The 14,269-nt window shown below is 42.5% G+C and overlaps 1 protein-coding gene across 1 annotated transcript in view; it reads right to left on the reverse strand.

The window, feature by feature from the left end:
• Nucleotides 1-366: 366 nt before the first annotated feature.
• Nucleotides 367-14,269, reverse strand: part of NALF2 (NALCN channel auxiliary factor 2) — a 73,505-nt gene continuing 59,602 nt past the window's right edge. Inside the window, exons 2-3 of the mRNA XM_077827248.1 lie at nucleotides 1,819-1,990; nucleotides 367-773 (exon numbers count right to left, since the gene is read on the reverse strand). Coding sequence (XP_077683374.1) covers nucleotides 367-773; nucleotides 1,819-1,990 — 579 coding nt within the window. The remainder of the gene's footprint in view (nucleotides 774-1,818; nucleotides 1,991-14,269) is intronic.

Below are 14,269 nucleotides of genomic sequence, written 5' to 3' on the forward strand. Positions count from 1 at the left end.
GGCAGGGAGAGCAGTGGCATTTCCATGGGGAGAACTGTTTCAAAGGGACCCTCTTCCATCCCAGCCCCCCTCCCTTTTTCTATACCTCTTTGCGCTAGCTCCCAGAGCCTCTACCAGGCAGGATGCACACAGCTGAAAGGCTGTTGATAACTGAACCCTTCTCAAAGCTGAGTCCTGCAGCCCTGTGCGCATTAAAGACTCTTCATCACGGGGATGCCCCGTGGCGAGCAGCTCTTGGGGTGTAGGTAGGGGTGTGTGTGTGCGCATCACCCCCAATCCTGTGCCTCCCATTGGAGGAATAGCGTGTGCCCCCCTTGGCAGGAAAAGAGCCGGCACTCTGCTTGGACGTTTCCTTCCCCCTGTGGGTCACTCATCTCTTGTTATGCTCTCATCCATAGCAGGTAGGGCCTCCAAGCTCAGGCCCCTGCTGGCAGTCCCCTCACTGCTGTGCACGCTTGAGAAGGACACCATGGTGTGGAGAAGCATAAGAACCAGGACGCACAGTCTGATTTTGCTGTTGCTGAGGCGAGACCCTGCGGAGACAGGCAGCAAAGATGGTGGGTGGGGTTGGTGGTACTGGTGGTGGTGGTAGAGGTGATAGTGATGCTGCTGGTGGTGATGAAGGTGGGGGTCATGACGGTGGTAATGGAATGACTCCGACTCTGTGGATTTGGGGGACGCATTGTAGTTGCTGTCTGGTGGGTGGTCACAAGAGTCCCATTGCACATCGCAGCACTTTGCTTCCTCATTGGATAATTGGTTCTCTAGCAACCCTGGCAAAACATAACAACAGATGGTGAGAATCAGTGAACGTGCAGGGGAAGTGCAATAGAGAGTAAAGCCATAGGGCCTGCCAGAAAATCCACTTGCAGTAGGAAAAAAGGGTTTCCATTCTGGTTGGCTGCCTGCTCCTGGACAACTTTCAGCCTAAGGACTGGGACCCTGAGCACCTTCATCTGGCAGATTTTCTCTGGGACTAAGACCCTAGGCCACATTCCCCCAGAGAAAAAGCAACCATGATCCAGGTCCACTTTATTGCAAGATCCAAGGACCAAGTGTAATGATAATTTGGGACAAAGCTGTGAACATCTCAGGCTGAGTATTTATCAGATCTTACAAACTATAGGATCAGGCCAGGTTCAGTCATGGATGGGAGAACTGCCAGGAAAACCTAGTGCTATGGTAGGTGGCAGGATGGAAAGTTTGTACCGCCCATACCTATGCTGTACCTGTTGTGTGGATGGATAAATAGAGGACTTCAGTCTCTGAGCACCTGCCATGAATACTAAACACACTTTAAAAAAGGAAATCCTCTGACATCTTTTGTATCAGTTAGCGTCAATGAGCTGGTCAAACTTTAACGCAGTCACATATTGCCTCACCAAATAGACCCTTGAAATTTCAGTTAGCGGTGGGACTGTTTTTCACGTCCTGCCCTAAATTGTCAGGTAGTGTTGCTGTGAGGCTGCTAAACAGCTATATTCCATCTCAGAGATGGAAATATTTCAATAATTGATAATGTACTTCCTATATATATATTTATTTTATATATATGACCAAATCCTGAAGTCCTTACACACATGCAAAAAGACTTCAAGATTTGGCCCATGATTTGTACAGTGCTATAGGAGTCGTCAGGGTGAAAGGCTCTAGAGAAATGGAACTTATTACTCGAACATGAGTTGAAAATCCTCCCCATCCACTCCACACATTTGTCTGCCTGTCTTTTTGTATTTCCTCCATTTCCTGAAATGTACAATGGGCAGGAGATAAGAAGTCATTACAGGGACACCTATCCTACTTCCATGACCTTCTTACCCGTACAGATGAAACCAGGTAACCCTCCATAGATCAGCTCGTCATTGTCAGGTAACACAAAGGGGCACCTGGTCTGCACCTCCAGACAGTATTGCTTGCATGGAATCCGGTGTCGGCACTGTTGTTGTGTCACATTGAAATACTCGGAGCACAGCCAGGCCTTGTAGACAGCCTAAGGGAGAAAACAAGACACCGCAAGACACAACGTCACATCAGCAAAAATATGTATATTAAAACCATTTAATAATCTTGTGGCTTAGTGCAAGTTAAAGGCAGATGAATGGTGAGCTTTTACCCCACTGTTTAATCTCAATAAATATTTGTTAATACATCAGGGTTACTTATTGAATTAACTGTTTCCTTTTAAGCAAACTGAAAGATGTGAGACAGTGTGAAATTCAATTCACAACCTAAAACATCTATAAGAGTAAAGCAAATGAACATATAGGCTACTGTCCTCTATTTGTAGGTCCTTAGACATCATTCATTAGAGGCTTTAGTGGCACTGTCAAGGTTGGCAGGCTCAAAATTTCACCTGTTTGCAAAATTCATGAAATTATTTGTTTCCTCTTTAAAAATAAGTATGGAAATGCTTTTTCCTCTTATGACCACGAGTCATAAGCAACCCTACAAATAACAAAATAACACTGGTAGCTTGGTTCCTGATAAGTAGTCCTACAATATAACAAACTATATTGTGCAGCCCAACACTAATGAGAAACTCTGCAACAGCAAACCAGCATCGGCAGCCAGTATAACAAACCAGGATATGAAATCTCGCCCTTATGAGCAGCCCCACAACAAGTAACAGTTGATAGAGGCATTAAAGATACATGTTCACTTATATGAAACAGAATAGCATCTGCAGTGACACTAGGTAAGATAAAATTACCCAGGCTCTTGATCCTTACACTTCAGGATGTAAACTGCTTACCAGCTGGAGTCCAGAAGGCATTTACCTCTGGGACACTACTCCACAATAATAATCATTATAGGGATTTTACAACTTCCTGTGAAGTGTCCAGCATTGATCACTGCTGGAGACTGGAAACTTGGCTTGATGGACCTTTGGAGTGGTCCAGTCTGAAAATACCCATATGCATATGACTGCTGGAAAATCTACACTAGCTCCAGCCACTGGGGAGATTCCTGGATATTACCAATCCTGCCTCACACTTTATTCTGAACGATGTTAATAAGAGGTAGCTCATTGTTAGTTAGAATTGCCTCTTCCTCTTCTGCTTCACCGTTAAATCTATTTAATCTTCTACATCCATTTACCTGTTGCTTAGGTGGAATCTTTTATTCATGGAAAACATGCCATTTCTCTTGGTTCAGATGGGCATATCTCATGGGCAACATTGCATTTTATAGATGTATTTTAATTGCCAGTATGTACCAAACAATGCTTAATCGCGCTAGAAATGTTCCTGTATGCCCCTAAACAAGGATTTTATGTTCATCTTTTAGCTGGTTAGAGCTGAACTTTGCAAAACTCTCAGAATCAAAGGCTAGCTTGTGTGTAGCTTGTAACTTAGGCTCTGCTTGTGCCTGCCTCAACATTCATACTCCACATGATGCATCAAGATGCAGCAAGAGAATATATGACACAGAATTGCACAAACCTCCCATGTATACCAGGGCGAGGTGAAGACATGGCAGCATTCCCACCTCCTTGGAGCTGCAGAACTTTGCAGCTGAAGTGATTAATTCTGGACCAAATGCTTCACTTCAGTAGGACATACCTAATTCACCAGGAAAAACATAATCTGTAGTGTTACTTAAAGCAGCACCCAATAGATGTTAGACCCCGGTCTTCAACCCTGTGCTATCAGGTGCAACCTGTAGGTCCACTAGCTGCACATTGCTGGTTCTGTCTCTGCTACCAAACACAGGCAGATATCATTTGGCATTTGTAATTTAATTTTCCTCTGAAAGGGAAAACAGTGCAGGTGAGATTGAGGTGCTGGATTGACAGCTCTAGAGACATGTCTCTGTCTATCCCCACAACAAGCACAACACAGGCTGCAGTAGCGTAAGATTTGACACACACATCTCCCTGACCGTGTCCATTGTTAGGAGGGAACAGGAGGAGGCAGGGCGCTGCGGCTTGAAGCAGGACCATTCAGGGGATGGCTGTGGAGGCAGGCCTCTGACAACGGTAGACTTTAGAAAGGGTGATTAGTTTTCCAAGTTACTCAAAACCCCAGTTAAATAAATGAGGTGTGACAGAGTCACTGCCTACAGAGAGCCCTCCTTATGAGGGGCCTGCACAACCCTGCCTTTGTTTTCCTTTCTCAAACCTTTGCAATAAACTCCTCACAATCCAAGGTATTCAAAAAAAGTTTCCCCTTATGGCTGGGGTCTAATTTATTTAATCCTACACATGATATCCAGTGGCCCAAACCCTTTCCTCCTAACTAAGGGAATTCTACAACCCTCCTCTGATGCTTGTGTTGTGTTTCTACCCGGTTCCGTTGACACCACCATCCAGACTGGTTCCACCCAGGCTGGCGATCAAGTCTTTCCAGAACAGAAATCAATAGTGTTCCTCCCCTAGTGGGCCAAAAGAAAAAGTCTTCACTCCAGTCTCCAGCTGGGCCCAATCCTTTCTCCCTGCGGGTAGGGTGACCAGATAGCGAGTGTGAAAAATCGGGACAGGGAGTGGGGCGTAATAGGTCCCTATATAAGAAAAAGCCCTGAATATCGGGACTGTCCCTATAAAATCGGGACACCTGGTCACCCTACCTGCGGGGTCTCTCTTCCTCTCTATATCCAGCTCCCGCTCCTAGTCCTTCTTGCCAAGTCTGGCCTCCCCCTGGTGCCCCAGTGTCCCCTGCATGAGCTTTCTTGCTCTCTGCAGCCTGCAGGAGCCTTTAACTCCTTCCAGCTCTTCCATAGGCCTCTACTCTTATCTTTTCCCCAGAAGGACTGGTTGGTCATATTATCCACCAATCACAGGACCTTTATTTTCAGGAGGTGAGCTAATTGTGTCACAGGTGGGATTGGGCCTATATCCCCTTAAAGGGGCTGGCCATCTGGGACATGAGGCCTTTATCATTGCTATTAGAAATCACTGGGACCAAGACCTTAGCAGGATTCCAGCAAGGTTTCCATGAACAGTGAGAACATAAACCATTATACTAGACAGACTAAAAAAAAAGTGATGAGAGGTAAAACCTCATGGTTCAGGGCCATCAACTAAGTAACAAAGGAAATGAAGAAAATTCCTATAGCAGCAGTTTATCCCATAGTTGTCCACTGTGGAGATATCTGTGTCTATTTCTGAACTATTTGGCACTGGTCACTGCTAGATACAGAATCCCAGATTCGATGTACTGCTGCTCTGGTCCAGTGTGGCAATCTCTATGTGCCCATCAGTGCATTATTATTACTTATACAACACTATAGCTATGCATGGCACTTTAGAGAACAAATGAGTAACAGGTCTCTGCCCCAAGCAGCTTGCTGTCGAAATTACACAGCATGCAATGGTAATAAGTGAAGGAAGGGGGTGTGGGAAGGCAAGGGTTACAGTGGTGGAAGAACAACCATGAGATAAACTGCTAGTGACATGTGCTTGTAGTTAGCTGCTCTCTCTCTCGCTCTCTCTTTAAAATGTAGTGTAATAACATTTGGGAACAGTATCTGGAATGACTTCAGGGTGAGGCCTAGCATTGGGAAATGATAACCAAATGGGGAATACATTTAAGAAGTGGGCATTTTGGCAGGGAATGGGATAGCAACAAACTCTAGAAATGGGTCAGTTGCAAAGTCATCTGACAACGAAGGGTCCTCCCCAAGGAGCTTACTTGAAATAAAATATCTTGCACTATGAGGAATTCAAAATACAATTTCTCTAATCTGATGCCTAGGAAAGGTTTATTCCCATCTTCTCCATTAGAGGGTGCATTCATCCCATTACATCTTGTGTTAGCAGAAATCTGCAGGGCCTTTTAGTTCTATTATCAAAGCAGTGGGATGAGAAAAGTAACATTCATACAAATGAAAGCAGACAGGGAGGATGAAGGGCACAGTGTGTTACTACTTTAAAATTTGGGTTCAGAGCCTGACTAGGTCACAGGAGAAATAACTTCACCCTCATAGTAAAATCCTATAAAAGTTAATAGGAAATGATAACTTTTCTAGAGAAATTTTCTGCCATTCTATAGGATTTAATATTTAAGACTGCATCTCTTGAAGTCTTTACATCAAGACTGGATGGTTTTCTAAAAATATGCTCTAATTCAATTACATGTTGTTGGGTTAGGTGCAGGAGTCACTAGGTGAAATTCTATGGCCTATGTTATGCCATAGGAATTGTGACTGGAGTCCCAGGGGAGCCAACTGAGGTCACTTAAATTAGGGTGAACTGCAAAGAATGGGGCAGACAATCCCTAAAGTTGGTGAATATTCCAATACTTAGATTTACCAAACCAGCACAAAACAGCTTCTGTAATACCTCACTGGTTACCCAGAAGCCAACAACATAGTTCCCTTGAAGTAACCCAGCCTTAAGCCTCCACCCAGACACCCAAGTCAACTATGATGAGAATTACTGAAAATCTTATTCATCATATAAAAAAGTTCTACCAATCCCAAAGGATCTGACACATTACCTCCTAGGTTAATGAATATTCCAAATCTTCCCCAAATACATGCTTACAGATAATTCTTATTAACTAAACTAAAATTTATTAAAAAAGAAAAGAGAGAGAGTATGGTTAAAAGATCAGTATACATACAGACATGAGTACAATTCTTGAGATTCAGATTCATAGCAGAGATAGTGACCTTTGTAGTTGCAAAGAGTTCTTTCAAAAACAGTTCATAGGTTATAGTCCAATGTTTATATTCAGGGTGGTCCAGCCAGGAGTGGGATCTCAGTCCTTATGGCTTAGGCTTCCCCTGCATGAAGCCTCAAGCAGATCTGAGATGACAGGATCTTTTAAACTGGTTTCTAGCAGCCATTTGACCATACAATCCTGGGTGAACAATAGGCTTTTGATGTAACCTTCAGTTTCCTAAACCTCACCGGTAATTAACTACACGGATTAACATAAGATAATTTATCAATCAGGCAGTCTATCACAAACTTTAAAGAGACATATAGACAATGACATTATTGCATTCAAGATTCATCTAAATGTTAATATTCCCTTTAGACCTCTGAATCAATAGCTATAGTGACAGACAGGAACTGTCTGTTTACATGGCTAATTATTAAACAACATATAAGTTAAACACACACAATTAGTATAATTTCTAATTCTCTAACAATACAGGTTTGCACTTCAAAGTTCTAGCCTATCTAGCAGGGAATAGCCCTAATTACCATTCACATATTTTCTAACATGTCTTTAATGGTTGGCTTTGGGTCATTTAGTCTGCAGGATGCTTAACCCTTTCTGGCCATATGTTACACTTTGTATAAGATTCATTGCAATTATATAACAGTGGTAGGAACAATGGTTTGCATGGTTATATTTTAATTAGACAATGTCACAGGAAGTGAGATTAGAAGATCATGATGGTCCCTTCTGGATTTAAAATCTATGAAACAGAATTATCTCCCTGGTATATAGCTCCATAAAATAATTAAAAAATATAAAGAAAGGATTTTATTCTCTGTAGTATTCTTTAAATTTTTACAGTAATTTGTATATGACCTGATTGGCTTTACTCCTATTAAATTCAGTGGGATTTTTTCATAAAGGCAGTGGTTTCATTCTATTCTCTGTTGGCTGATATTAGATAACCACTGGGCAGGTTGACATGAATCACTATTAATGTTCTCCCTTCACTAACCCATTCATTGTGATCAGGAGCTTCCCTAAACCTGCAGAGGAGGTGTGGACAATGGAGAGAGTATGGTCAGCTCCAGACTTGATCTCATAGTTGGAACAGATTCAACACTCTAGCCTTGAATATGTCTTGAAGCAGCAACTGGAAATAACAGACAGTTTTAGACACTGATGAAAGCCCCAACTGAACTAGTATAATAGCAACTTATTGGGAAGCTCCCATGCTTTTCTCATCCTGCACCCGTGTGTGTTCATAGGAATCCATTGTTTCCCTGTGCACAGAGCAGAATATGGTTAAATAAAATAGGAAGTGATTCCTAAATATTTAGGTGACTGAAAGTGTTGAGTTCAGTTTGCTGTTATTGGGGTCATACTATTTGTTGTTTGTGAGGGCTTAAATAGCCACCAAGTATTCACTAAAATGTTCATGGGGTCTCCAAAGTTTGTGAATTTTAGCCTAAATTACTCTTTGTGTTAGGTAGGAATTATTTACTATTCTCTTTATTGGTCATTCATTTTTCTCCTGTTCAAAAGTCATCCAGTTAGGGAGCAGAAGCAATACCATGTGGCTTAGGGGACTCCTCCCAATCCATGGATAATGAATAGAGAATGCGTGAACAGTTTGCACATAGCTCATAGGATGAAATTTGTTCATAAAAATTTTGGTGTGAATACTAATCAATAGCGTTCACGTTCACAAAAATCAAGATCTGTCCATGAGTGATTCATGAAGAGGAAAAAGGCATCAGATTTCCAGGGAAGATCATTCATTATTTGACCAACTCCAGAACAGGTGTCTCTCATCTTAGCATGAACAGCAGCTGGATGGCTAAATGTGACATGCTGAAGGCAAAGAACTCCTTGATGCAATCCCTCACAAGAGGATGCAAAGATACCACAAATAGCTGATCTGCAAGTCAAGTCTCCATTGTATTCTGTTTACTTTCTGGGCTGCACTATAGCCTTGTGCCAAAGGGAGACAGAATTGCTGCACATGTATAAAAATGAAACTATATCTGTAAAATAAATATTCTGTGAGGATTGAAGCCACCCAAATGGCATTATCTGCAGCACCAAAGGCACCAGCAAGACCTTCCCTAAGGTCTTTAAGAGGGAGATGGACACAATGGTGGCCAAATGACCCAAAGTGGACATACAGCACTTGAAATCTTGAATGCCTATAGCAGCCATACATGGCCTGTGCAAGGTCTGTTCTTTTCTATCATGCCAAGGGTTTCAGTTAGACAGCAGGGATGGGAAGGACCATTTAGGATGTAGTCAGTTCATGGCCAGTGCCAGATTGTTTCCCATAGTCTCCTATCCTCCATGACTTTATCTAGCAATAGAACTTCAATACCTACCCTCAGAAGACTATTTCACAGCTGAGAACAGTATATCCTACCTCGGATTTGGTACATCATGCCAGTATATGGATTTGTTAAGAACAAATCACATCAAACGAACTAATATCCTTTTTTTTGAAAGGGTAACAGAACTTGTGTTGGGGGAAAGCAGATGATGTGATATATCTCAACTTTGGTAAGGCTTTTGATACTGTCTCACATGACCTTCTCATAAGCAAACCTCAGAAATATTGTCTAGATGAACCTACTCTAAGGTGGGTGCACAACTGGTTGGAAAACCGTACTCATAGAGTAGTTATCAATTGTCAAGCTGGAAGGGCATATTGAGTGGTCCTGCAGGGATCTATCCTGGGTCTGGTTCCATTCAATATTCTCATAGATGATTTGGATAATGGCATAGACCCATGGAAAATACACTTATAAAGTTTGCAGATGATATCAATGTGGGAGAGGTTGCAAGTGCTTTGGAGGACAGGATTAGAATTAAAAATGATCTTGACAAACTGGAGAAATGGACTGAAATAAATAGGATGAAATTCAATAAGGACAAATGCAAAGTACTTAGGAAGGAATAATGAATTGCACAAACAGAAAATGGTAAATGACTGCTTAGGAAGGAGTACTGCAGAAAAGGATAAGGGGTTATAGTGGATCACAAATTAAATTTGAGCCAACATTGTAATACCGTTGCAAAAAAGCAAACAACATTCTGGGATGTATTAGCAGGAGTGCTGTGATCAAGACACAAGAAGTCATTTTTTCACTCTACTCAGCATTGATAAGGGCTCAGCTAGAGTACTGTGTCCAGTTCTGGGCATCGCACTTTGGGAAAGACGTGGACAAATAGGAGAAAGTCCAGAGGAGAGCAATAAAAATGATGAAAGGTCTAGAAAACATGACCTACAAGGAAAAACTGAAAAAACTGGATTTGTTTTTCACTGTGCCTTTGTTGCCAAGAAGGCTAACGGCATACTGGGCTGCATCAGTAGGAGCATTGCCAGCAGATCGAGGGAAGTGATTATTCCCTTCTATTCGGCACTGGTGAGGCCACATCTGGAGTACTGCATCCAGTTTAGGGCCCCCCACTACAGAAAGGATGTGGACAAATTGGAGAGAGTCCAGCGGAGGACAGTGAAAATGATCAGGGGGCTGGAGCACGTGACTTACAAGGAGAGGCTGAGGGAACTGGGCTTGTTTAGTCTGCAGAAGAGAAGAGTGAGGGGGGATTTGATAGCAGTCTTCAACTACCTGAAGAGGGGTTCCAAAGAGTATGGAACTCGGTTGTTCTCAGTGGTGGTAGATGACAGAACAAGGAGCAATAGTCTCAAGTTGCAGTGGGGGAGGTATAAGTTGGATATTAGGAAACACTATTTCACTAGGAGGGTGGTGAAGCCCTGGAATGGGTTACCATCCTTCGAGGTTTTTAATGCTTAGTTTGACAAAGCCCTGGATGAGATGATTTAGTTGGTGTTGGTCCTGCTTTGAGCAGGGGGTTAGACTAGATGACCTCCTGAGGTCTCTTCAAGCTGTCAAGCGATTAAAAAAAATTAATCGCGATTAATCGCACGATTAAAAACATTTATCCCGATTAATCGCACAGATAAAGAAGAATAGAATACCATTTATTTAAATATATTTGGAGGTTTTCTACATTTTCCAATATAGTGATTTCAATTATAACACAGAATACAAAGTATACAGTGCTCACTTTATTTTTTATTACAAGTATTTGCACTGTAAAAAAAAATAGTATTTTTTCAATTCACCTAATACAAGTACTGTAGTGCAATCTCTTTACCATGAAAGTTGAACTTGCAAATGTAGAATTATGTACCAAAAAAATACATTCAAAAATAAAACAATGTAAAATTTTGGAGCTGGCAAGTCCTCTCAGTCCTACTTCTTGTTCAACCAATTGCTCAGACAAACAAGTTTGTTTACATTTGCAGGAGATTATGCTGCCCGCTTCTTGTTTACAATGTCACCTGAAAGTGAGAACAGGCATTTGCATGGCACTGTTGTAGCCAGCATCGCAAGATATTTATGTGCCAGATGTGCTAAAGATTCATGTCCCTTCATGCTTCAACCACCATTCCAGGGGACATGTGTCCATGCTGATGACGGGTTCTGCTCGATAACAATCCAAAGCACTGTGGACCGACGCATGTTAATTTTCATTATCTGAGTCAGATGCCACCAGCAGAAAGTTGATTTTCTTTTTTGGTGGTTCAGGTTCTATAGTTTCTGCATCCCAGTATTGTTCTGGTGCTCCACACCTCGTCCCTCTCAGATTTTGGAATGCATTTCAGATTCTTAAACCTTGGGTCAAGAGCTGTAGCTATCTTTAGAAATCTTACATTGGTACCCAAAGGCGTCAACTTCTCCTGGCGCCGGTGGGTGCTCACGCCCCCCCACCCCTGGCCCCGACTCCACCCCTGCCCGCCACCTCCCACCCCTGCCCTGCCCCCATTCCAACCCCTTCCCCAAAGTTCCCGCCGCCCCAACTCCGCCCCCTCACTGTCCCTATTGGACTCCTTCCCCAAATCCCCACCACGGCCCCGCCTCTTCCCGAGTGCACCGCATTCCCACTCCTGGAGCTGTTTTGCAGTGGCAAGCACTGGGAAGAGAAGCAGGGATGCAGTGTGCTCAGGGGAGGAAGCGGAGGAGGAGGAGGAGGTGAGTTGGGGTCGGGGGGGCAGGGAGGGGAACTTGGCTGCCAGTGGGTGCAGAGCACCCACCAATTTTCCCCCATGGGCGCTCCAGCCACGGAGCACCCACGGAGTTGGCGCCTATGTTGGTACCTTCTTTGCGTTTTGTCATGTGTTGGGTCATCATCCAAGACTGCTATAACATGAAATATATGGCAGAATGCAGGTAAAACGGAGCAGGAGACATACAATTCTCCCCCAAGGAGTTCAGTCACTAAGTAATTAATGCATTATTTTTTTAACTAGCATCATCATCATGGAAGCATGTCCTCTAGAATAGTGGCTTAAGCATGAAGGGGCATACAAATGTTTAGCATATTTGGCACGTAAATACTGTACCTTGCAATGCTGGTTAAAAAAGTGCCATGGGAATGCCTGTTCTCACTTTCAGGTGACATTTTAATAAGAAGCAGGCAGCATTATCTCCCGTAAACGTAAACAAACTTGTCTGTCTTAGAGATTGGCTGAACAAGAAGTAGGACTGAGTGGACTTGTAGGCTCTGAAGTTTTACATTGTTTTGTTTTTGAGTTCAGTTATGTAACAAAAAAATTCTAAATTTGTAAGTTGCACTTTCACGATAAAGAGATGGCACTACAGTACTTGTATGAGGTAAATTGAAAAATACTATTTCTTTTATCATTTTTACAGTAGAAATATTTGTAATAAAATATAATATACACTTTGATTTCAATTACAACACAGAATACAATATATATGAAAACGTAGAAAAGCATCCAAAATATTTAAATAAATTTCAATTGGTATTCTATTGTTTAACAGTGCTATTAAAACTGCGATTAATCTCAATTAATTTTTTTAAATGGCGATTAATTTTTTTGAGTTAATCATGTGAGTTAACTGTGATTAATCAACAGCCCTACTTCAAATACATAAAAGATTGTTATAAGGAGGAGAGTGGTAAATTAATCTCCTTATCCACAGAGGACAGGACAAGAAGTAATGGGCTTAAATTGCAGCAAAGGAGATTTAGGTTAAATATTAGGAAAAACTTCCTAACTGTCAGGGTAGTTAAATATTGGAACAAATTACTTAGGGAGGTTGTGACATCTCCATCTTTGGAGCTTTTTAAGAACAGGGATGGTCTAGGGACTGTCAGGGATGGTCTAGATAATACTTCGTTCTGCCTCAGTGCAAGGAACTGGACTCGATGACCTATCAATGTCCCTACCAATCCTACATTTCTACGATCTCACTGTCTAGAGGGTCTCTCTGATATTTAACCTACATTTTCTCTTCCATAAGGGAAAGGGAAATCGCATCCCCTTGTATTGCTATAAATCATTCCTAACCTCCTTGGTGTTTACACGTTTCTAATATTTGTAGATGTATTGTACTGTCCATTTAAATAATTGCTTAGACAAACTAGGCTGATTTAACTCTTTTCACCTTTCCCTATAAGTCAGTCTCTGGTCTCTTTAATCTTTATGAACTCCCTTCAGGTTGTCACAATCCTTCTTTTATTAAGGTTCCCAGAACAAATGCAATATCCTATAGGATGTGCTGTCTACTCTAATTGGTCAACATAGGCTGGCAAGGACCGGATTCTGTTAGTTGAAGTTTGCCTCTTCTGCACTATGTGACCACTCCAAGATTCTTTGCCAGACTCCTTGTCACTACAACTGTCTCTTGCACCATGCACTGATTGGAAGTGGATGTGTCCACATACGTAGTTCATGAACAACCAGTTCCTTCCTACTGAGCATGCATTTCCTACCATAAAAGGACATCACCTACTTTTGCCCCCAGGATCAAAGGGGCCTCATCAATATTACTGCCCCATCTGGTATAGGTAGATTATGGGCTATTTCTGTGCCACTAAAATGCATTAATAAAGATTCTCCTGGGTTCACCTGCACTAGAAGACAAAGGAAAAATATTAGTTTAAAACCAAGTTAACATTTATCATATAGATTTTCAACTGGGGTATCCTGGGATGGTGGGGCCAAACTCACCTCCCTTATGGATCTCACAGTCTGTGTTTCTTGTCTAAGCTGCAGCTGAAGCCTGCTTATGACTAACACCTGCTCCTGCGACTCTCAGAAAACACAGCACCTGAAGTGGCACAGCTTGGGGATAATAGTTCATGTGGGGTTTCTATCAGGAACAGGAGTCAATTCCTGGCTGAAGTAGCAGGTGAAGGGCTCGTTGAAACAACCCTTATGTTTAGGGCCCTACCAAATTCGCAGCCACGAAAAATGTGTCACAGACTATGAAATCTGGTCTCCCCATGTGAAATCTAGTCTTTCGTATGCTTTTACCCTATACCATACAGATTTCATGGGGGAGACCAGCGTTTCTCAAATTGGGGGTCCTGACTCAAAAGGGAGTTGCGGGGGGGGGGGGGAGTCACAAGGTTATTTTAGAGAGGTCACAGTATTGCCACCCTTACTTCTGTGCTGCCTTCAGAGCTGGGTGGCTGGAGAGGGGTGGCTGTTGGCTGGGCACCCAGCTCTGAAAATTCAGCACCCTGCCAGAAGCAGAGTAGAAGGGTGGCAATACCATACCATGCCACCCTTACTCCTGCACTGTGGCCTTCAGAGCTGGGTCGCCAGA

This window comes from Eretmochelys imbricata, chromosome 9 (assembly GCF_965152235.1).
Source record: "Eretmochelys imbricata isolate rEreImb1 chromosome 9, rEreImb1.hap1, whole genome shotgun sequence".
Taxonomy (NCBI): Eukaryota; Metazoa; Chordata; order Testudines; family Cheloniidae; genus Eretmochelys; species Eretmochelys imbricata.